The 22251-nt window shown below is 40.0% G+C and overlaps 1 protein-coding gene across 4 annotated transcripts in view; it reads right to left on the bottom strand.

The window, feature by feature from the left end:
* Positions 1–22251, bottom strand: part of PHACTR2 (phosphatase and actin regulator 2) — a 270043-nt gene that overhangs the window by 37320 nt on the left and 210472 nt on the right. For 3 of the 4 annotated variants that reach the window (XM_057738536.1, XM_057738537.1, XM_057738538.1), the window contains exons 4-7: positions 19988–20146; positions 9188–9719; positions 2950–3155; positions 1533–1689 (exon numbers count right to left, since the gene is read on the bottom strand). In XM_057738536.1, the coding sequence (XP_057594519.1) occupies positions 1533–1689; positions 2950–3155; positions 9188–9719; positions 19988–20146 (1054 nt within the window). Of the gene's footprint in view, positions 1–1532; positions 1690–2949; positions 3156–9187; positions 9720–13551; positions 13792–19987; positions 20147–22251 lie in introns of all 4 variants that reach the window. The other variant, XM_057738539.1, reaches the window with a different exon arrangement.

Here is a 22251-nt window from a genome sequence, read left to right as displayed (position 1 = left end):
AGACCTACAATGAAGGAGTTCCCTCCAGCCTCTCCCCAAAATCACACCCGCTTCCCTAGCTCTCCCAGGAAGCCTGAGTATCCTCTCCAGGAGATCCTAATGCAGAGTTAGAGAACCACCGCTCTATGGTTATTTCATGGTGTCAACATCTCACAATGTTCTTCATCAGCCCCCTGTTTTTGAGTATTTGGGGTTTGTTTTAATTTGTCACTGCTCTAAATACCCTTGAAATAAACATCTTTGGAAAACACATGGTTTTTTCCCTTTTGGATTATTTCCTTCTTGTATAACCTCCCAAATGGAATTACCATGTAAAGAAACACCACTTTAGAATTCTTTTCTCATATTATTAAGTTGTTCTTCAGAAATACTGAACAAGGGCAAGGTTTATGTGTTCTATTTTCTCATGAAGTTGCCAATATTGGGTTTAATTTATTAAAGTGTTTTGCTAATTTAAGACGTAATACTTTAAATTAATAAAAAATATTTAATTCTCTTAAGTGCTCACTAGGATCTAGGCACTAACACGCCTTCAGTGTACCATCTCATTTAACGGCTACAAGCCCCGGCTTGCTCCCATCTACAAAACAGACGATGGCTTCTGGAACCCCCACGTGCCAACCCTGCAGATACCCCCCAGTCACAGAAATCTTCCACTTCCAAGCAAAGGAGGACTTTTCTCCCACCTTCAAATCTTGTTTTGGTATTCCGGACTGTCCCCTTTGCCCAATTTACACAACCTATTTTTTATGCAGTGAGGGAAGTTAGCAACATAACTAATCCTTAAATATGCTTAAACTGATCATAAAAAGGAGAGCTCCAGCACTCACTTCTATTAAAACTGCCAGTTACATGGGCTTCCAACGCCACAAGTGGCAAAAGTAGAAATCCTACAATGGCTGGAGGCAAGAAGTGCAGTCAGATGACTATTTATTTGAAGTGAAAAGGGGGACGTTTCGATATGCGGGCTATGGCTACCTGACTAGGATGGAGCTGGCCGTTGAAGCTAATTAATATTTATTTCTATAGCCTCGTAGTCCCCAGGGCAGAAGTTTGCGGCAATCATAGGAATGCTAGGGATTCTATGAATCACACCAGGAGTTGGGAAAACTATGGCCTGCAGGCCACATCTGGCCTGCTGCCTGTTTTGGTGAACAATGTTTTCTTGGACTGTGGCCACGCTCATCTGTTTATGTATTGTTTACGGCTGCTTTCATGCTACAAGAGCATAGTCGAGTAGCTGCAACAGGGATTGTCTGGCCAACAAAGGCTAAAATATTTACTAACTGGTCCTATATAGGAAAAGTCTGTCCCCACTTCGATCAGGCTTTGGCGACCTCAAAGCCACTGGCTAGCTGGACCAAAACATACATTCTTTGAGTGATTCACTATCCAAGATCAACTTTAAAAGACCAGATAGGCCAGGTGTGCCCTTCCATGAGGAATTCACAGTGATCTCAGTTAGGAGGGGAACTGCAGAAGGGGGAAAAGTAAGAATTAGTCAGTGCTGTCCCCCAAATTTCAGTAATTACCTGACTAGCTTGGTTCCAATCTGCTGTCGGATTTCCTGCCTCTCCTCTTCAGATGTACGCTGCAAGATGTTTTTGTCCTCTAATTCCTTCTTAGATGGTCTATTGCCAAGTTTGATAGCAAGAGTATCTCTTCGTCGTATTTTACTTGCCAAAGCACCTGAGGATTGGAAAAGACAGAAATGCAGAGAAAGGCTTTCAGCAAGTGGCACTCAGGTTACACATGGCAGGGACTTTAAATAGAGCCCAGACCAAATTCTTTATCCACATGCAAGAGTAGAATTTTAATTAACCTAAAAAAAAAAAAGTTTTGAGTTGGATGTAGTTCATTTTGAAAAACTGAAGAACTGTTTTTTTTTTTAAATGTTCTGAAAAATGTTGGGAAACACTGAAAAAAACCTTCAAGTATCACCTCATCACTTGGACAGTGATATATGAAGTTCATTCTGCTGAGACGGCATATCTTGGAAATTACTGATTGCATAATGCTTTTTCTTTTTAAAGTCTTAAAGACTTAGCCCCTTTGCTTACTCTGTGTAGTAAATCCTTGTCTTCCCTTTTCCTTCCCCAACTCAGAAAACCACACTGACAAAAATCTACCTTTGGTACAATGTTTTAATCCAAAATTACTGAGGAACCCCTGATATCTCACAGAGGTTAATAAATGCCAATGGATGATAGTGATTTGTGTTATTGTTTGATTTTATTGCTGTTTGATAATGATTTTTTATTTTTCAGTACAAACTAGAACGAATTTGACAAACTGCTATTTAATCATGAATGTATTAATAACTGTTCATAATCTGTAAATTTAATTTCAAAATGAACTGCTCCCAAGTCATCCTTCTCAGAAGCTTATTAAAAAAATAGCATTTTTCCAGTTCCCTAATTATATATAAATGGTTGGCTTTCTCCACTATACGGTCATTCCTTCTTAGAAGGCATACCACCTTACTTATCATGGATGAGTGACTGTTTTACTCTTAAAAGGTATTAGTCATTCTTGACTCATTCCTCCTTTTAAACCACAGTATAAAAGTGAGTGAAATTCTCAAACACCTCCCCTGCGTAATCCATCGAATCCTGCACTGATGCTCTTTATTCAAGAAAGGTCCCAGGGTGGAAGCACCATCTTCCATCAGTCTGAGAAAGGCCTCCATCGTTTGACTTTTTGGACAAATTCAAATATGCATACTGACCTCACAGACTGACTCTCCCACCCCCCTGCCCTGTGGAATCACCTTCCAGAAAGGCCTGGCATCTAAAGCTAAACCTCAGAAGATACACATCTGAGAAGGGCAGATGAAGGGAAAGAAAACATCAGGTGCCTGGTTCCTAATGAGGCTTTTGCCCTTTCCGGAATCCAGCTGCTTCTGTCCACCAAGGACTTGCCTCCCTACCTCTTGAAAAAAAGTCTTACTTTCTCCACTGCCATCCTCGTCCTCATCCTCTTCCCCGTCGTCATCATCAGTGTATAAGACAGGCCCATCAGAGTCAGAGTCATTGGCCTGGTATTCCCTTTGGCCTTCGTCCTCTGAGGCACTGAAGGATTCTGAAGATTCTCCCATCAGCCCAGGAGGCAGGAGCTGAGGCGCTGCCTTCCCCAGCTCGTCTTTGGTTGTGAAACTGCGAAAGGCACAGAAACACGGGGGTGGTGTCAAGCTCAGAGCAACCCTCGGGGGTGATGCCAACACATGAGAGAGAACTCTAGTTTCATAAGCATCCTTCACGCTGGTGAAAGGAGAAAGCAGACACAGGCCAGCTAAAGTCACTGAAATGGAGCAACAGTTCTGCATTCCTTAATTTTCAAGGCTTTAGCCTCTATCTGTAAAACATGAAGGACTGACCAGGTGGCGACTGATATATTTAGTACATGAATATTGTAAAACTCTATTTTGAAAATTTATTTTTCCCTAGCAATTAGGGGGTTCACTGGAAAGAACAATGGGCTAGAACTTCATGGATATTTGACTTTGTACTTTTTCTCGGACCTGTAACCCCTACTTATCTTTCATGTTTAGGTTAAAGCCTCAGCTCCCTGAAGAATCTTTCACTGGCCATCAGACTAGTTCCTTGCCCCCTCTCCCTGCTCCCATGGTGACCTGAAGACCACCCCACTGGAGCACTTAGCACACTGATCTCAGGTCTGCCTCCCCAACCCCACAAAGTTCCTTAACAAGCAGAACTCACATCGTTTTGCAACCCAGCACCTAGAAGGGACCTGACACAGAAAAGTACATCTTCAATTACTATATGAATTAATTCTATTTTCATCATAGCCAATGTATTAACAGTAAAAAATTATACATCTTCTCTGTGCTTTAGTTCCTCCGCCTGTCATAAGGTTATATTAACAACACGAGATGGAAAATGTGAAAGCTAAGTGGACTCTTTAGAAGAAAGGTGATATGTAAGGATGCGATGAGTTTCTATTATTTAGCTTGGTAAGAGTCTCTGACTTAAAGTTACTATAAATATACAAAGCTTGGGACTTCCCTGGTGGTCCAGTGGTAAAGAATCCACTTTCCAAGGCAGGGGACGTGGGTTGGATCCCTGGTTGGGGAACTAAGATTCCACATGCCGCAGGGCAACTAAGCCCGTGCGCCACAACTACTGAGCTCGAGTGCCTCAACAAGAGAGCCCATGTGCTGCAAACTACAGAGCCCACGTGGTCTGAAGCCTGCACGCCACAACTAGAGAGAAGCCTGCATGCTGCAATGAAAAATTCTGCATGCTTCAACAAAGATCCCGCATGCTGCGACTAAGACCTGATGCAGTCAAAAAAAATTAATAAATAAAACTAAATAAAATATTTAAAAAATAGAAAATAGAAAAAATATACAAAGTTTGCCATTTTTTAGACTAGAATTAAAAAAAATACTTTACATCAAAAACATAACATATCAAAAACAATGTAATCTTCACTTTAAGATACAGAAGTTGCCCCACAATTGCTTTCTAGTATAAAGAGAAGAATCTGAAATTGGATGTCACACTTCTGAAAGACCGTTTAGTGCAATACATGTGCTTGCTGTTCTCACTGAAAAAAATCAAAAAACACTTCTTTGAATAATAAAAACAGGTAAACTTTGTCAGAATCTGAGATACTGAAAATTCTACTTTGTGGCTGATAAGCCTAAGCGTTCTCAAAATTTTCTATTTTTCACTTATTAGAAAAATCCAACAGCCAAAAATTCCTGGTTTCAAAGAAGGAAATATGCAATTTCCTTTTTAACTGTGTAAAATATATAAAGCATAAAATTTATCATTTTAACCATCTTTAAGTGTATAGTTTAGTGGCATTAAGTACATTCACATTGTTGTGCAACCATCACCACCATCCATCTTCAGAATTTTTCATCTTTCCAAACTGAAACTCTGTACCCATTAAACAGTAACTCCCCATTCCTCCTCCCTTATCCCCTGGCAACCACCATTCTACCTTCTGTCTCTATGAATTTTACTATTTTAGGTACTTCCTATAAGTGAAATTTTACATTTGTCCTTTTGTGTCTCACTTACTACACTTTGGATGTCTTCAAGGGTCATCCATGTTGTAGCATGTGTCAGAATTTCCTTCCTTTTTAAGGCTGAATAGTATTTCACTGTATACATATGTCACATTTTTATTAATTCATCATTCCATGGATATCTGGGCGGTTTCTACCTTTCGGTTGTTGTGAATAATGCAGCTATGGACACTGGTGTATAAATATCTATTTTGGATACCTGCTTTCATTTTTTGGAGGCTATATACCCAGAAGTAAAATTGCTGGATCATATCGTAATTTTACGTTTTAATTTTTTGAGGAACCACCATATTGCTTCCAAAGTATGAAATCTCATTTTAAATAAGAGAAGATTTATTTTATGGGAAATCTTTTTCACAGTCTGGATTTCTAGTGTACTGCCACTGGAGGCCACTGTGGGTGACCAAAGCACATTTAAAAGATATGCCAATTAATAACACATTTTGAAGAGCAGAACAAAGACACCTGAGAGCTGAGTCCTAGTATGTGTTCATATCACTGTTCATTAATTCATCACGATACTGATTATTATTTTAATCTCATCATTTGCATTTTATAACGTTTTGCAGTTTTCAAAGACTTCTGCATATATTTACAACTTAACAATTATTCTGTAGTATAAGGAGGGCAGGTAATTTATAGTTCATGGAACCCAAGAAGGCCATGAATGAGTTGCTCAAACAAGGTAGCAAGCCCAGCCTACAACCCAGACTTCAAATTCTTAGTCTATCTGTCAAATGTTATGTTATTAAGATTCTTAGTCAACCTATCGAATGTGATGATATATTTTAGTTTATACTTAATATTATGTCATATTGATACTATATCAGAGACTATATTTAATTTAATATTAAATATTTTACTCCAAATTTTTATCAATCTATTCATGACTTAGCTCTCATTTTTCCCCTGTGTTTCTTGGGCACACTGGACAATACAATGAACTCTATAAATGCTTGTGGAAATGAACTAGAAGAGTCAAATCCCATTTGGGCATGGGTTCCAGATGGGCTTATTAGTTTCTGCCTTAAATATATACCAGAATCATACGTTACTGATGTTACCAACGAATAGAAATCTACCAAATAGTAACTACCCTGCACTATGTGAACAGAAGTAGATATTTTTACACATGGCCACTTGTCTTCTTTAAAGTTTTCACATTTGTATTTCAAACAGAAGGCTCTTCATAAAATGACAGGATTTTCACACATTCGTTGACTAAACATAACTGGGGGAAAGTTCTAAGTAAAGCAAGTGACTAAGAGCCAGAAATTCTAATTCACATATCCACTTAAAAACTGAAGAAAGTATTTGGAAGGAAATTTGAGAGACTACTTATTCCAAGCTCATTAACTCAAGAGCAAACAAACCGCCCCTGTGGGATGAAGTGTAATTTAAATTTTTAATTTTGAAGAATGTACAGAGAAGAAAATCCCTATGCCCTCTTCTAGGAAAGCATTATAGTTACCCTGACTGACAGGAAAATCTATTATAAATACCTCGGTGTCTAATGATGTTCTCAGCTCTCTCCCTCTGATCACAGTCCCAGTGGCAATGGAGAACAGATGCTCCCCTCTTTTGTCTGACAATCCTGCAAGTACTTGGGCCGAAAGACAGACATTAAGCCTCCAGCATGCAGCATGGAGCTTAGCACCATATCGTGCCCTTCCTATCATGTTGAAGCAAGTGGGCTGGACAGAATCAGGTCACCTTTGGAAATGGGCTTTCTCAGTGCTTAAGACTATCTGAGGAATTATTTCATATGTTACACCTTGTTCTGTAGTACACTGAATAGTGAATCCATACACTTGATCTCCTTCCCTAAATTCAGACTTCATCTTAAGCGTTTATACTTCCTGGGCACACTGGACATTATTTTGGTAAAAATCAATCAACTATAATGTCTTGTCTGCTTTTGTATCTTTGGTGCTTAGTATGCTGCCTGGCACATAGGAAGCAAGCAAAAAATATATGCTGGAAGGCTGAAGGACTGTTCAGTTCTAAAGGCTGAATTGACGGCAGTGCTGGCAAACACTCATCATTAAATGAAGACATCTGCTCTGTGCTGCAAGGATTCAGGACACCATACTCATTCATTCCAAGATCATCTTTTCCCTTTTCATGCATTAAAATGTCAAATAAAATAATTTGTACTTTAATATTTATCTCTCCTTGACTTTCCTTCAAATGATAGTGTGTAAAATGATCAAAGCAAACACAAAAGAAATTGCAAAAGAAGTAGAAGCAAGTGCTTTGGAAACTTATGAAATTCCTTAGAGCACTGAATTTGATGTGTGGCTCTGGGTTTGCATCCTAACTCGTGCCGCCTGGGTGATCTTGGGCAGACTATTTTCTCTCTCTCAGCATCAGTTTTCTCATCTATTCAACAGATATTTCAGGATAGATTTATGTGAATTAAATAACTGACAGTTCCTGACATTAAATAAGTATTCAATAAATGAAGGTTAATATTACTAGCAATTGAATACAGTTGATATTTTCATCTCCTGATCCAAATCAATTTAATTAATGTACTAATTATTTTAAGTACAACATGACAAGGATTTTTTTGAAAGAGGAAATATTAAATAATGTGAAGGGTGAATTTTGGTTTTATTCTTAGAAATGTTAGAGGCTGGATTTACGAGCTCTAAGCCTTTCCGAGACAGAATTGTTAATGACATCTATTAAACTCTGACAGTTCTCACCTCACACCTATGGGACAGCAGAGCTAACATGTCTTATTTACCTTTAAGTAGAAAATTTATAGGATTTTGTGAGTGATTACATCTGGAGGACCAGGAGAATGAGGACCCTAGGATGAATCCCAGGTTTCTGGCTTGGGCAACTGGATGATGGCATGCCTACTGCATTCTGTACTGGTTGTGGGGGATAGAGAGGTAAATAAGGCATGATGGTTAGTTCTGTCCCATAGATAGGAAAAAAGTGCTGTTAGAGTACATGCAATAACCAAGTCTGTCTGGATGAATATCAAAAGGCTTCACAGAGGAGATAACACTTGAAACTGGGTAGGGAATTGAGGACACAGGAAAGGTAGCCGCTCTAAGGTTGGAGGAAAAGGAGCTGGAAAAGAGTCCTTTCCTGATGCTCTTTTTTTTCTTGGAGACAGAGGAGGCTAAGTAACTTCTTGAAATGAAGGTGGGCAGGAATGGGTGAGCAGTCTGGACACAAGTGGTAAAGATTTAAAATAACCACTATAAGGAAGGTGGAGGGAACTGTCTAGGAAAAAGAAAAAGGACTGCTAAGCAGTGATGAAGATTCTAAATGTCCTTGAAAGCCACAGATCTGAAATGTATCTGTCAGTAGGACCAATGTAATTGTCTCCAGCAGTCTGTGACATTCCTGGGGCAGGGCTGTGAGAAATCAAGATACATGCACCCCAATGTTCACAGCAGCACTATTTACAATAGCCAATGCATGGACTCAACCTAAATGTCCATTGACAGATGAATGAATAAAGAAGATGTGGTATGATGGAATATTACTCAGCCATAAAAAAAAAAAGAAATAATGCCATTTGCAGCAACATGGATGGACCTAGAGATCATCATACTAAGTGAAGTAAGTCAGACATAGAAAGACAAATACCATGATATCATTTATATGAAATCTAAAAAAATGATACAAATGAACTTATTTACAAAACAGAAATAGACTCACAGACATAGGAAACAAATTTATGGTTACCAAAGGAGAAAGAGGGGGAGAGAGGGATAAATTAGGAGTTTGGGATTAAAAGATACACACTACTAATGTAAAATAAACAACACAGACCTACTATATAACACAGAGAACTATATTCAATATCTTTTAAGAACCTATATTGGAAAAGAATCTGAACAGGAATATGTATACACACACACATATATATACGAATCACTTTGCTGTACACCTGAAACTAACACAACACTGGAAATCAACTATACTCCAATTAAAAAAACAAATCAGTGGTTAGATTACAGGTCAGCTTACCTAACATTCACCAGATTACATTACAAAAGAAACCAAAGTAGGTTCCTTCATTGCCAGTAGAGTAATTTAGTGATCTCTAACAGCCAGCTTCATGGAATACAGACAGAATATGGGGGTTTTGCCCCAACTCACCATTTTGCATTTTCTCCGCTAACACTTAAGCCAGTGCCTGAGGGCACAGTGGTTCTGTTTGTCGCCTCTTCAGTCCAGAGAAGCTGACTGGGGTCTAAGGTAGGGATGGGCAGGTCAGCTCCATTGCTGACCAGGACGACAGGAGTGTCTGAGGCAACACTGCTCTGCTCCTCCAGAGGGAGAGGAGGGGCGGGGGGAGGAGGTGCTGGAGCCACAGGGGGCGGAGGGACTGCAGACTTGGGTTTGCCTGTGGTCCGCTCCTCGGTCCCAGAGACAGTCTGCTCGGGTTTGAGACTCTCCACCCTGGTCTCTGTAGGCTCTCCTTTAAGGTCAGATGTGCCGGAAGTGGTTGCATCCGAGGACGGTTGAGACGTTGGCTGCTTGCCAGTTTTTTTCTTGCCTTTTGTGATTCCCACCGTCCCTGTTTTGCTAGAAACTGTCTCCTTTGAAGCTTTCGGACGAGATGAGGTGGAGGAAGTAGATGGTGAAGCTGATGCTTTGGAGCCAGTTTTTCTTGAATGAGAGGAACCAGCTAAAGTAGAGAGATTTTGCATTAAGGGTCAAAGAAGAGAATGCTTTTTAAATAAACTAACCGAGTTGCAACTGTCAATGACAATGTGCCCTTTAAACTTTAAAAATTTGTCTGAATAAGTGCACAAAAGAAAACAGGCTAATGATAATAATGGTCATTTTCTGCCCCCTCCCTACCTCCAATCTAGGAGGGAGCATGTGATGCTTGAGGTCAAACCCTGAGGGACAAGAGTTCTCTACTTCCTCCCCCAGTCTTTAGCTGAGCCAGCCAACAGGAAATCCTCACCTCCTTGTCCTATGGTCACCTGAAAAAAGCCCTTGCAAGCTCCAAAGAAGGGACATTATAGTGTGTAGAGGACAGACACCAGCAGCTGTCTGGGTACAGTACAAGACTGGGCTTATCACGAATTGCACATCTTCTATGATGACTCTGAATGGAGTGGCCCACATTCAGAAGATGCTGGCGTATATACCACCAGCTCCTCTCCAGCCAAAAGCAAATTTATTCACCTTACTACTAAGAGCAAACTCCAAACCAGCTCTCCTCAATGGGTATAGTGAGAGAAGCTGGCCCTACTGCCCCATACCTTCATCTGCAGTGATGATGGGGCAGAGGGAACACACATAGCCACGTATGAAAGACAAGTCCCCTTCAAAACATCAAGAGACAGGAAAAAGTCTTTTTTTTTTTTTTTTTTTTACAAAATATGTGTAAATGGGTATTGTTTGAATAATTTGAAGGGAAAAAATATCATTCTCAGATCTTCTAAAACTGCTTATGTTCCTAGAGGATCTTCATAAGAGGATGACCAAGACCGTGGCTATGGTATTTGCCTGCTTCTGGATAGGACTGTCTTCAACCAAACCATTTTCAGGGAAAAAAAAAAAAAGGTTAACTCTCATTTTATGTCATCATAGGAAATACATTTTTTTTTTTTGGCCACGCCTCATGGCACATGGGATCTTAGTTCTCTGACCAGGGATCAAACTTGAGCCCCCTGCAGTGGTAGCACAGAGTCCCAACCACTGGACCATCAGGGAATTCCATAGGAAATACATTTAAACTTCTATGAGAATATTCCTTTATTTCATGACTTTTACAATCTACACGTTTCACCTAATAGCTTCTTCTGTTACAACATTGTATATACCCTCTTTTCCTGAGGGGTCAAACTATCTTCCACAGAAAAACTAGAAATATCTTGTTAGTATTGTGCAGCTGATCCCCACTGCATACAGATGTTATTTATTGTAACTTACCTCTGGTTTTAACTTTATTGAAATCAGTCGGGAGAGTCAGGAGAGGAAGAACAAATAAAGGAATAGACAATGCGATGGATGACTTCACCAACTCTACTGAAAAAAGCCAGTCTCACCTGGTGACTTAAAACAAGTCTCTATGGCTTGGGGGCTCCATGATTTTTGATATCCGTGATTATGAGAATTCCCCTCCCCTATGCCAGGGTCTGTTAATATTTCTTCGGAATAAACAGTCTTCACGTGCTTATAGGACAAACGTATTAAGCATACTCCTACAACTGAAGTCCATTTCAAATTCATCTTTCACAACCAAGACACTGAGGGCTTACTGTCTGTCTTAACGTGTTCAGTCAGTTCTAAGGTAAGTTGAAAAGAATCTCCTTCACATGTCAATTCTAATAATTTCTTCTTTTAGGAAGTTTTTTTTTTTTTTTTCTAACAGCAAAGTTAACTTTAGTCTGGCTTAAGGAAAAAAGATAATTTTTTATGCCTAGAGTGCAAATTCAAGCCATGTTATTATACTTCTAAGTGTCTCCTAAAATGAGGATTTTGCTGAAATGTTGCTTAAGTTGAATTACGGCCATGACTAAAAAAGAACTGCCACCTCTCCTCAGTTACATACTTCTGTTAACACAGTGTGTAACAATGAGAAAGAAAAAAAAATGAGATGTTACTTGCTTCACTGGCAAAGCAAGAGAGTGTGCTAACTTGATATCTGGTGATCTAGAGGTCTACTTAGGAATAGAGGAAGAATCTAAATACATTTTAGAGGAAGAATCTGAACCAACAGATTCTTTTTAAGAGCTTAAAACATCTGACTGAAATAACTTTTCAGGAAAGTCAACATTATTCAAATAAAACAAAGCAACCAGGTAGAAAATTCTAAATGGTTACAAATGGCCTATGAGCAGGATTCTGAAGGAATATTATCAATATTTGATAAAAGGATCCATGCACGCTGGGCTTGCTGGTAGACTTCACGGCAACACCTATTTCTCCATGATAACCCTGAGCAAACTTCTTGTTCACACTAAAGGCCAGCTGGGCCTCTTTTAATACAATGGATAACATGACTGTACTTTTCTCTTAGGAACATCATGAATCTATACATAAATCTTCAAGAAAAATATCTAGAAAGAACTCCGAATCTCTCATGAAAGCTGTCCCCTGCCCTAGTGTCCATCACCAGCTCCCTTCTGAGAGAAGAGAGAGGAGAAGCCAAGTCAACAGGGAGCTGCTGCCACGCGGGGCGTGGGGAAGTGGGTCTTCACCTCCAAGGACAGGGTGAGAGCTTGGGGCTTTTCTTCAAGAAGTCAGTCAGCACCTGCATCACTTCAAGCACGCTCCTGAGGCGTGCTAGCAGTCTGGAAACACATACAGACACCAACAAGAATGGACGCTGATGTGTGATGGCAGCTAGTCCCTGAGAAAATGGCTCACAGGCACTGTTGGCACAGTGTTCTGAGATGTTCGTTTTACAGCTTACTAGAAGAGACTCAGACACGCACGGTCAAAAGTGGAAGGCAGGAACACCAGGAGAGAGACATCTATTTGCATTCTGAGTTCTGTTATACTGTCACCTAAGTCATTCTCTGAATCTGAGCATTATGGGTGTAAATTACAAGGGGGAAAGATTAACACCAAGGCATATGCTGGTAGCTGGTTTGAGACAGCTGCTGCTGGTTTTAAGGAAAATAAGGTTTGCAATAACACAGAAGAATTTTTATGCATGCATTAATTGGGAAAAAGACGCTCAGCGTATGTATCTCGATTAACCTTCTTTTAAAGGCTGGATGACAGGGGAGGCTTCCTTACTCCACTTCACTAGGGTGGGGGCTCCGCTTTGCACGAAGCATATCTGATGTGAAAGGGAAGCTTGACACACATTAACATGAAGTGATGTAGTTACCCAAACATCCCCTAGTGATTTGCAGTCGCAGCTTGTAACTGCACCACTAGACACTTTCCCTTGTAACACGCAGGAGTCTATGGGGTCGGGAAGCGGGCACTGAGCATGTAACTTCCAACTCTGCTGAGCAGCTGTGACTCCAGTAGAGAGTGGTGGGGTGGAGCAACTGCATGATATGAACCCTTTGTCATTTGTCAGTAGAGAGACGACTATAAGATTTAAGACATTAAGATCCAGCAAATATGTCAGAGATGTGTTGTTTTTATGAGCAAACTTAAGATCTTTTTGAAAAAAAACCCAAGCCAAAGAGCCACCCATAAACTCAAACAGGCAGGCCAGCTGATGTCAGATCACATTATCGCTATTCATCAGGCAGACAACTCCCTGTATCCTTCTACTGGGTTCCGTGCAGATAGTAGACACTCAGGATGAAAGACGTCTATTCACCCTAAACCTAATGAGGTGAATGGATCAACTGGTTGACTTTTCTTCAGTAGAGATAGCAACAAAGGAATCTCCTGGGCAGTCTCTGTGTCAAAGCTGAATCCACTGGTGTTACGTTCTAAGACAGCAGACACCAAAAAGGCCATCATTCCTAGAAGCAGCAATGAGCCCCACCCCAGAGCCAAGCACCTTAGACTCAACGCACAGAGGGCATACTCACCAGCCTCTCGGGTTGCGTTTCGGCTTGCTGGCTTGGGTGGAGGGACGGGGGCCTGCTTACCAGGAACCTTGGTATTTTTTTTAGTAGGAGGCACTTCGTCACCCTTGGGGCTGGCCCCAGCAGCAGCCCCTTTTGGAGGCACAGATGTTTTTTTGGGCTTAGTTTTGGGTTTAGGCTTAGGAAGAGCTGGAGGAGGAGGAGCAGGAGCTGCCGATGTTTCAGAGTGGTTTTCAGTGCTCTCTACAATGAGAAAGTGAACAGAAGCAGACTGATACAGACACACAACATACACACCATAGAAACAGAAGGAGCAAGAGACAGTGCAACAGTGATACAAACATGCGGCTGCTTGGCCCTTGGGAACCAGTGGGGTTCTGCACCAGAGAGAGTGAAGGTTGGGGTAAAGAAGATCAAAGCCTAAAAGCCAATCTAGGGTGTGTTCTTCGGGTCCTTCGATCACTCCCGTGATTAAACAGGACTGCACAAGTGACTGTGGTTAAGTTCAGGGTGAGCGTACATGTCCACCACCAGAGGCTGGCACGAGCCTTGAATCAGTGGTTGCTGGATGATGATGTGGGCATGAGCGCTAAATTTTTAACCAAACTGAAGGACCCCTAGAGCGGCAGATCAGCGCATTACACACACTGCCATGGGGTGAGGCTGACAGCACAGCAACGGCTGGACTCACAGTTCCCCTCCACTGACGGACTTTCTCAGGAGAAGTCAAGCCCCATCAACCTGAAAGGAATCTGTGCTCCGTTTCTGTCTCAATACGGTCAAAAATCAATTATTGTCTAAGCTAAGGGAGACTCTCTAGAATCTGGTACAGAAAGCCTCACATGCACTGAAGAATAAACTATTTTCTACTATTAAAGTTTTCTCAAGTTCTCCCAGTGCACTAGGGCAGCTTCCTGTTTTACAATAACTTCCTCTGACCTTTCCAAACAGTGTTGCAACTGCAGGTACCAGAGGGTGCAGTTTCCAAAAAAAATATCCAATTTGTTTTATAGTATAAACACAAGCAACAAGTTTAAAAAGATAAAGGTTAAAATTCATTGAAAAAAATCACACCTAAGAACAGAAGCCTCACACAAGGTTTTGCATAACTAGGAGGGTATTAGTATCTCATTTTACAAGGTGGTGATGCTGAACGTTCACTTATGTATTCACATCCTTAAGTTTTCTAATTGTGACTAATTAAAATTAAAATACAATTTGGGTCCAAAGAGCTAAGCAGGGGCTTCCTAAGTGGCACAGTGGTTAAGAATCCACCTGCCAATGCAGGGGACACAAGTTCGATCCCTGCTCCAGGAAGATCCCACAGGCCGCGGAACAACTAAGCCCATGCGCCACAACTATTGGGCCGACACTTTAGAGCCCGTGAGCCACAACTATTGAGCCCATGTGCTGCAACTACTGAAGCCTACACGCCTAGAGCCCGTGCTCCGCAACAAGAGAAGCTACAGCAATGAGGAGCCCGCTCACCACAACGAAGAGTAGCCCCCACTCACTGCAACTAAAAAGAAAGCCCGCACACAGTAAAAAAGACCCAACACAGCCAATAAAATAAATAAACAAACAAACAAATTTATTGAAAAAAAGAGCTAAGCAGCATTTCTTTAAAAATGGAGCACAACAAAAAACATAAGACAGTGTGAAGACAACACTAAGCCTTTACTGAATACATTCTTTTATTATTAAATGACCAAGAAAGGATTTTAATATTGGAATGCATCACATTTTATTTGTTTCATGTCTCATCCCAGACTCCTCCCCTTTTTTTCTATATCCCCATCAATCCATATATATAACTACCATAAAAATGATTTAAATTTCAGTATGTAATGAATAAAACTTTTCTCTTCCTACCCTCAGCCATGCAACCCACCCCAGTCACTGCAGCCCAAATGGACTCCTCCTGAATCTGAGCTTAAAGCACTCATTATCTGAGCTACTTAGTCAACAGTTATCAGAGGCTACTTTTGTATGTCTGCCTTTCTGTTTATATATCTTATCTCTTCAACTAAGCTGCTTAGCATCCATCATACAGGAGTGGCTCTCCTAACCCACCAGGTCTGAACCAGAAGAGTCAGGGTTCAGAACAATGCAAAATGATAGTCACTGAAAACATTTATTTTAATGTAAAACATACAAATGTACATTGATTTGCTAGTCTTCTGACTTAGGTTAGAGGCCTGTTCTTGAAGTACATCTTTGTACCTTCAGCCCCTAGCATAACAGAGATCCACTGATAACACCCACCATGGTGAAAGCCAGCCACAGGGATCTGTACCATTTGGTACCTTAATTCTCTCTCCTGCTATGAAGCCTTACATCTCTTATCCTCTGCCTTCATGGCATATTACTGACGAGATCTTTTTTCTGTCTGCCTAGGGTTTTTAAATTCTGAAGTTATATCCCAAAGAATCCAGCTTCTGAGTTTGGGAAGGAGATGGTTCACTCTATGACAGCCGGAAATGACAATTCCTACTGGGTTGAGAACGTACACAGCACACGCAAACTTCTGGTTGCTCTTGGACAAGCACACTCCAATGCTCCTTCCTCTGTAAATTCTATCAATTATGTGTGTGTGTTTGCCACATGGTCAACGTTTATGTCTACCTGGCAGGGATTCCTAACAGGTGTACGTGAGTGTGTATGTGCGCACACGTGCACATGCACGCAAACAGGATGCTCTTCTGACTACATTGTAAACACCTTCTGTCTGAAATTTTACATCCCATCAAGTACGATGCTCTAAACATTATGTCTATTCAGTGAATGTAACTGATCAGCTGATAGTTATTAATACACACATGTCCGTAGGAAGCGAACTCTTGTATCTGGGAGATATTGAAAAACGTCAAGAGGTATTTTTTACAATTACCATATGATCTGAAGAAAAGACATAAACTGATGGTGTAGAGGAGTAATATTTTTTCAAGAGGTGGTTAAGAAAGGCCTGCCTATGTACTCTGGCTTGATGAGGATACTACATCTCACCAACAATGGTCTGGAGGCGAGCTGCTGACTACACTTCCAAGTTTGCCTCCTTCCACCACAGGGAGAGTCGAGTCCAAGAACACTTACACCAAATCTGAGAACTGCGGGTGGCCCTCACTTTGCCTAGAATGCGCTCCTGCCCCCATTCCTCTCCTTCACCTGAAGGCTTCCTCCTTATCTTCTCCAGGTCTCAGTTTGGAAATATCTTCTTCTAAGACCCAGTTTTGGTCCCCCTTGCAAGCTCCCTGGTTTGCTGTCCTCGGGCCTCCCGGAGCACTTTGCATCTTGTGCTGCAATTGCCTGTGTGCATGCTGGTCTCCACACAGGCCCCAATCTGCTTGAAGGCAAAGGCTGTTTCTCATGCATGGTGCACTCTTTCCCTGGCCCCCATGGCTGACCTTCACGCTCATGTGGGGAACAAATGCATGTAAGTGAGTTGTTACTTCACGGAAAGCTCTCTACAATGACTCAATAGAAATGATATCAGATACTTTTCAGATTGCTCATATGTAATACCAAGTTATATTTAACAGATTGAAGATCAGTTTTTCTGCCTCATATATTTATTGAAAAGGAATAATGGGACACTAAGAGGCCCAAAAGCCATTACGAGAAAAGTTTCAAGTGTTAAGCAGAAGAGGTCCAGGACCACCACACTAACTCTAGAATCAGGTACTCTCGGGAGACCCAGGAATACCACGTGTCCTAGGTAGAATCTGTCCCCAGAGCAATGGGAAGGCCACCTGCCATTTGTTTTGTTTTCTTTGACACTTATGTTTCAAATATTAAAGTACTGACATGCTGTCTTAAAATGAGGTATGAGGGACTTCCCTGGTGGCACAGTGGCTAAGAATCTGCCTGCCAATAAAGGGGACACAGGTTTGAGCCCTGGTCCAGGAAGATCCCACATGCCGCAGAGCAAATAAGCCCGTGTGTCACAACTACTGAGCCCACATGCCACAACTACTGAAGCCCACACGCTCTAGGGCCCAAGTGACACAACTACTGAGCCAACGTGCCTAGCGCTTGCATTCTGCAACAAAAGAAGCCACCACACTGAGAAGCCGTGCACCGCAATGAAGAGCCGCCCCCGCTAACCACTAGAGAAAGCCTGTGTGCAGCAACGAAGAGACCCAATGCAGCCAAAAAAAAAAAAAAAAAGAGAGAGATATGAGCATCTAAAATGGCAAGCAATGTGGTTTTGTGAATATAACCAATTAACAGATGAAATGAAGCTTTTGGGTAAGTTGACTTAATGCAAAAGGAAGGGGCACATTGCACCTCAAAATAAAGGATAAACTGAGAACACGGGTGGGTGGACTTGCAGGGTAGTACGCTCAAATAAGAAGCGAGATCAGAAGAGGAGCAGAGGTAATAGTAAGCTGCTGTTTTCAGTATTAAATGTGTCTTTCCAGAGCAATGAATGGTTTGTTTATAAGGTATTTTCTATTTAACACGATACTACATGAGGTTGGTCAGCAGTGACATTCTTTTTACTGTCAGGAAGTGGTATCCATACTATATGCTTCCCCTTACTCAGCACAGCTCCTGCGGGGGCACTGTCCACACAGCGAGAGGGAGGCTCCTGTCTTATTAGTGCTGTGGCACCACATCCAGCCTTTCCATCTCCTTACGTGCAGACTAGCCAAGCAAGATGCTATCTCGGACCCTATTTGACCAAAAAACCCTGAACGTACTAATCCGAAGAAAAAAATAAGAAAACAAAAACATCTCTCAAATATCCATGAACCTATGAAGTCTGCCATCTTTTTGGAACATCAAGGCCTGCTAGTTTAATTAACATAAAACTGTCAGCAACTTTTTATTAGGCTGATAAGAGAAACACGTCCTTTGAAGTCTGTCCAGTCCACTGACTGAGATTCCACACAGACCAGGCAAGCACTAGAGATGGCACTGTTACATAATGAAGGATGTGATTCTTGAACGTGAAAAGGCTGTACCAGGGACAAAGCACAGATGGATTTGAAATTTAACAGTGTGGTGAGACAGGACAGTTGGACTGGAAAAAAAAAAAAGTAAAAAAAGAAATCACTGCATTTCAACTGAAACGTCTTAAAATCTATTCAGGTCTGTTTTCTCTTATGTTCCAGGAATATTATCATTAAAAATGTTCATTAATTTCTCATCATCAGTTTTCTTAAGCACAACCAGAGTCCTTCAATGGAAAGACTAAGTAAAGCCCCATGAGTACCATACTTAATAGTGAATAAAGCAAAAATAATAAATTTCCAACAGATCATTAACAGAGGCATCTAAAAATTTTAAAGGCTAATTTATATGCAAATAATAAGGGGTTATGGAGATTCCAAGAAGATGATTTTAAGTTATAATGTCTGTCAAATGTTCTTTTGCTCCCTTTGCCTTTGGAGGATTTGGGTCAAGAACAGAGGAAGAGAACTTTCATTCTAGAAGTTTCTAAGAGTTCTCAAAATGCCTAGAGAGCTCAAACTAGGTTTGATAAATTTTTGCCATTCAACTCAGAGGCAGGCATTATGGAAAAATAACCTATTTCCTGAGGCTTAATTTCTATGCTGCAGGAAATCATCTAGAATCTCCCAACAAATCCTTACCTTATGGGAGTTTCAGTTCAGGTTTGCATAAGTAACTGGCTTGGGGTTCCTGCAATGGTGATAGGAATGGTATGGAGATGCATTCAGTCAGTGACTAGGAACTTGTGAATGTTCCAGGGGTCCCTGATAGGAATGCATTTTGCAAGTTCTGCAATTTACCACAGTATTTCACCCTGGAAACCAGAGTCTCTAAAGAAGCCTTCTGGGAATGGCATAATTGCCTCTGGCATATTTTGAAACTTCCAATTGCACAGACAAATCCTGGAGCAGAGGCTATGGCCACTCCAGCAACCAAAATCCCTGGCATTATTGGAAACTATTCCTGGGTCTCCCAAAAACGTCTGAACCTGGACCAGAACTTACAGTGTTGGGTGTGTGGATGCCACCAGCCAAGCTCCCACTTGTAAAGAGACAACACTGGACTGAGTGAGCCATTTTGTTTTGCTATTCCTCCAAGCTGAGCTGATAAAATTTGAAAGTAACCAGCAGAGAAAGATGTTCAGACCACTGGCTTTCTTTCTGTTGTTGTTTTTAAAGAAGATACTGAGAAAAAGCTCCCAAGGAAAGGATAATATTCCCAGACATCTCTAATGACAGAAGAACCCACTCTCTCTGATTCTTACTGTTAATTAGCCTTCTTTAATAAAACACTAAATGATGTGCTTATAAAATGGATGTATCTAAGTGAGGAAACCATCCAATTTCTCTTTGCTAGTTATCACTTCTCTTCTCTTTGTATTTGCAGAACTCCTCTCTGCTGGTCTTAGGGTCACTATTTGCAGCCTAAGATCTGTTTCTCAACCTTGAGCTGTAAAAGAATATGGGATTTCTCTTGATTTTACCTTTCTTATCTTCTGCCTTTTCCTCCAGAGGTGATGCTTTTCCAGCTACAGAGCCATTACCTTCTTCAGATTTTACTACATTTTCCTCTTGGGTAGATTCCTCTCCGATGGGTATCATGTGCCCGTTTGAATTTTCAAAGTTAACTGTTACATCTCCATCTAAAAATGGGGAGAGAAACACCTAGATGTCTAACTTGATGGCTTTCTTAAAACCCAGTTTTTCCAGTTACTAGGACTGTAGGGTTCAGGTTTATGTTTCAGACCTGGGAATCAAATACATCCTGGAATGTTTTCACCACATTTTACTGAGTAATTTGTTCAAATGAAAGAGCTACAAAATTCTTAGTCTTGGGGGGAAGCAGCTTTGGGGGGGTGGTATCCAGGCGCCATCTCAAGAAAGTTAAGAACGATTAACCTAATTATAAGATACCCCTGGGCAGCAGAATCCCTCTCTTCTTGGACTTAGTTTTGGTTGAAGTCAATACTTAGGAGTCTCTTTGTCATTCAGAAACTGAACGGTAAAAGGAGGAATCTGAAAAATGGAATAAACATTTTTAACAAGCACCAAAAACACAAGGTGAATGCAAATACACAAATAACATGAAATGCAACTACACATACAAACGATTAGTGGGAGAATATGAACATTTCCAAGCACCACTGTCTCCAGAATATTACATCCATGACATGTCAACTTTACACAGTAATATAACTGTTACTCTATTCAGGGAAAGATGGCAGCAAGGCTAACTGTATTTTCATTTTCTTATTTATGGAAATATTAAAATGTGCTCATTGTTACATAAAGCTGACCAAAGTCTTTAAGTTGGGCTAATAATAATTTGAAAACAGGAAAAAATATTTAAAAAAAAAGTAATTACAGGGGAATTTTTGAAAAATCACAACTGAAATTAAAATTTAATGTTATCTAAATCACGAAAAACTAATTTTTAACATCCCTGAAGGTTTATAAATTCCTAGGAGTTTTTAAAGTGAGAGAGATTTTACAGAAACTCTTAATTCAGTGATGCTTGAAAATTTAACCCTAGTTCAATATCAGGAAAATTTTAAGAAGCTGTGCTACCATTGTAAGAAAAATTAATGAGTTCAAGTTTTTACTTAGCAAACATGAAGAATGTATGATTACAGTTGATTTTTTGCAATTTTGATTAATCTTATTTTAGCAATCATTCTAAAACAGAGACTATCTCCCAACTTTTCATTAAATATGATTGAATTGATCTGGCTCAACAATAAAATCCATTGGCCTTTTTGACAAAAACAAGCATGGCATTTTAATAAGTAAAAAACATATCATGAAATTATGTCATACTTAAAATGAACAAACAATTGCTCCTTAGTCATATAACTTCCAAGTACCTGTAATCTGATTTCTGTATAAAACCAAAATAGACGATAATTGAAGGCAGTAAGTACCATTACAAGTAAATCTTAACTCTTTCAATAAAATTAAGGTAATTTTTAAAAGACTATATGACAAACCAAAAAGAAAACAAAAGATTCTTAGTTTTTATTACTGGATCCCAAGAAATTTGCTATTAAAAAAAAGAGGGAGGAGAGACACAATATAATGTCCAGGTATTAGATTCAGAAAAATAAAAAATAAGAATGGAAAATTCCAGAGAAAATAGAAAACTACTTCTTTATATAAAAATCCTCAGTTTTTAGGTAACCCAAATATAAATTTATCTTTGCTTTCTATGACTTTAGTTGGTAATAAAAACATGTTGAAATCATGTTAATGACAATTTAATTCTATTTCAACCATTATTACATTAAAAATTCTTTAGTAGATTAAATAACCAATTTTTAAAATTCAGAACACAAAAGCTAGAGAGAAAATTAAATAATTGTGGCACAAGAAGAAATTGGATTATCACATGATAGAAATAGTCAACAATGCAGAAAGCTACTTACTCTGAGGTATGAAATAAAGCTAAAGTACAGGAAATAATAGAAAAAAAAGCCACATTTATAATAAATATGGAATTCAAGAATAAAACAGAGGAGAACTGAAGTTATTAATTACTTGGTGTGTGTATTGAAAAGGTTTTCTAGTTTTGTGTATTATATTAGAATTAAAATAAGTTAAGTCCTTAATATAGTTTATGTATGTAAGTAAAATATTAGCTCAGCAAAGGTAGGTAAGACAAGATGCTAGAGGCCAGGCTGCAGGTTACAGTAAGATGTGGTCACTCCAAGTCTTACAGGAGCATTTGTATGCAAAAGAATGAGAAAACTCA

The sequence above is a fragment of the Hippopotamus amphibius genome, chromosome 6, assembly GCF_030028045.1.
Source record: "Hippopotamus amphibius kiboko isolate mHipAmp2 chromosome 6, mHipAmp2.hap2, whole genome shotgun sequence".
NCBI classification, from domain to species: domain Eukaryota; kingdom Metazoa; phylum Chordata; class Mammalia; order Artiodactyla; family Hippopotamidae; genus Hippopotamus; species Hippopotamus amphibius.
The sequence above is the reverse complement of the archived record's forward strand: the minus strand, read 5'-3'. Positions and strand labels throughout refer to the sequence as shown.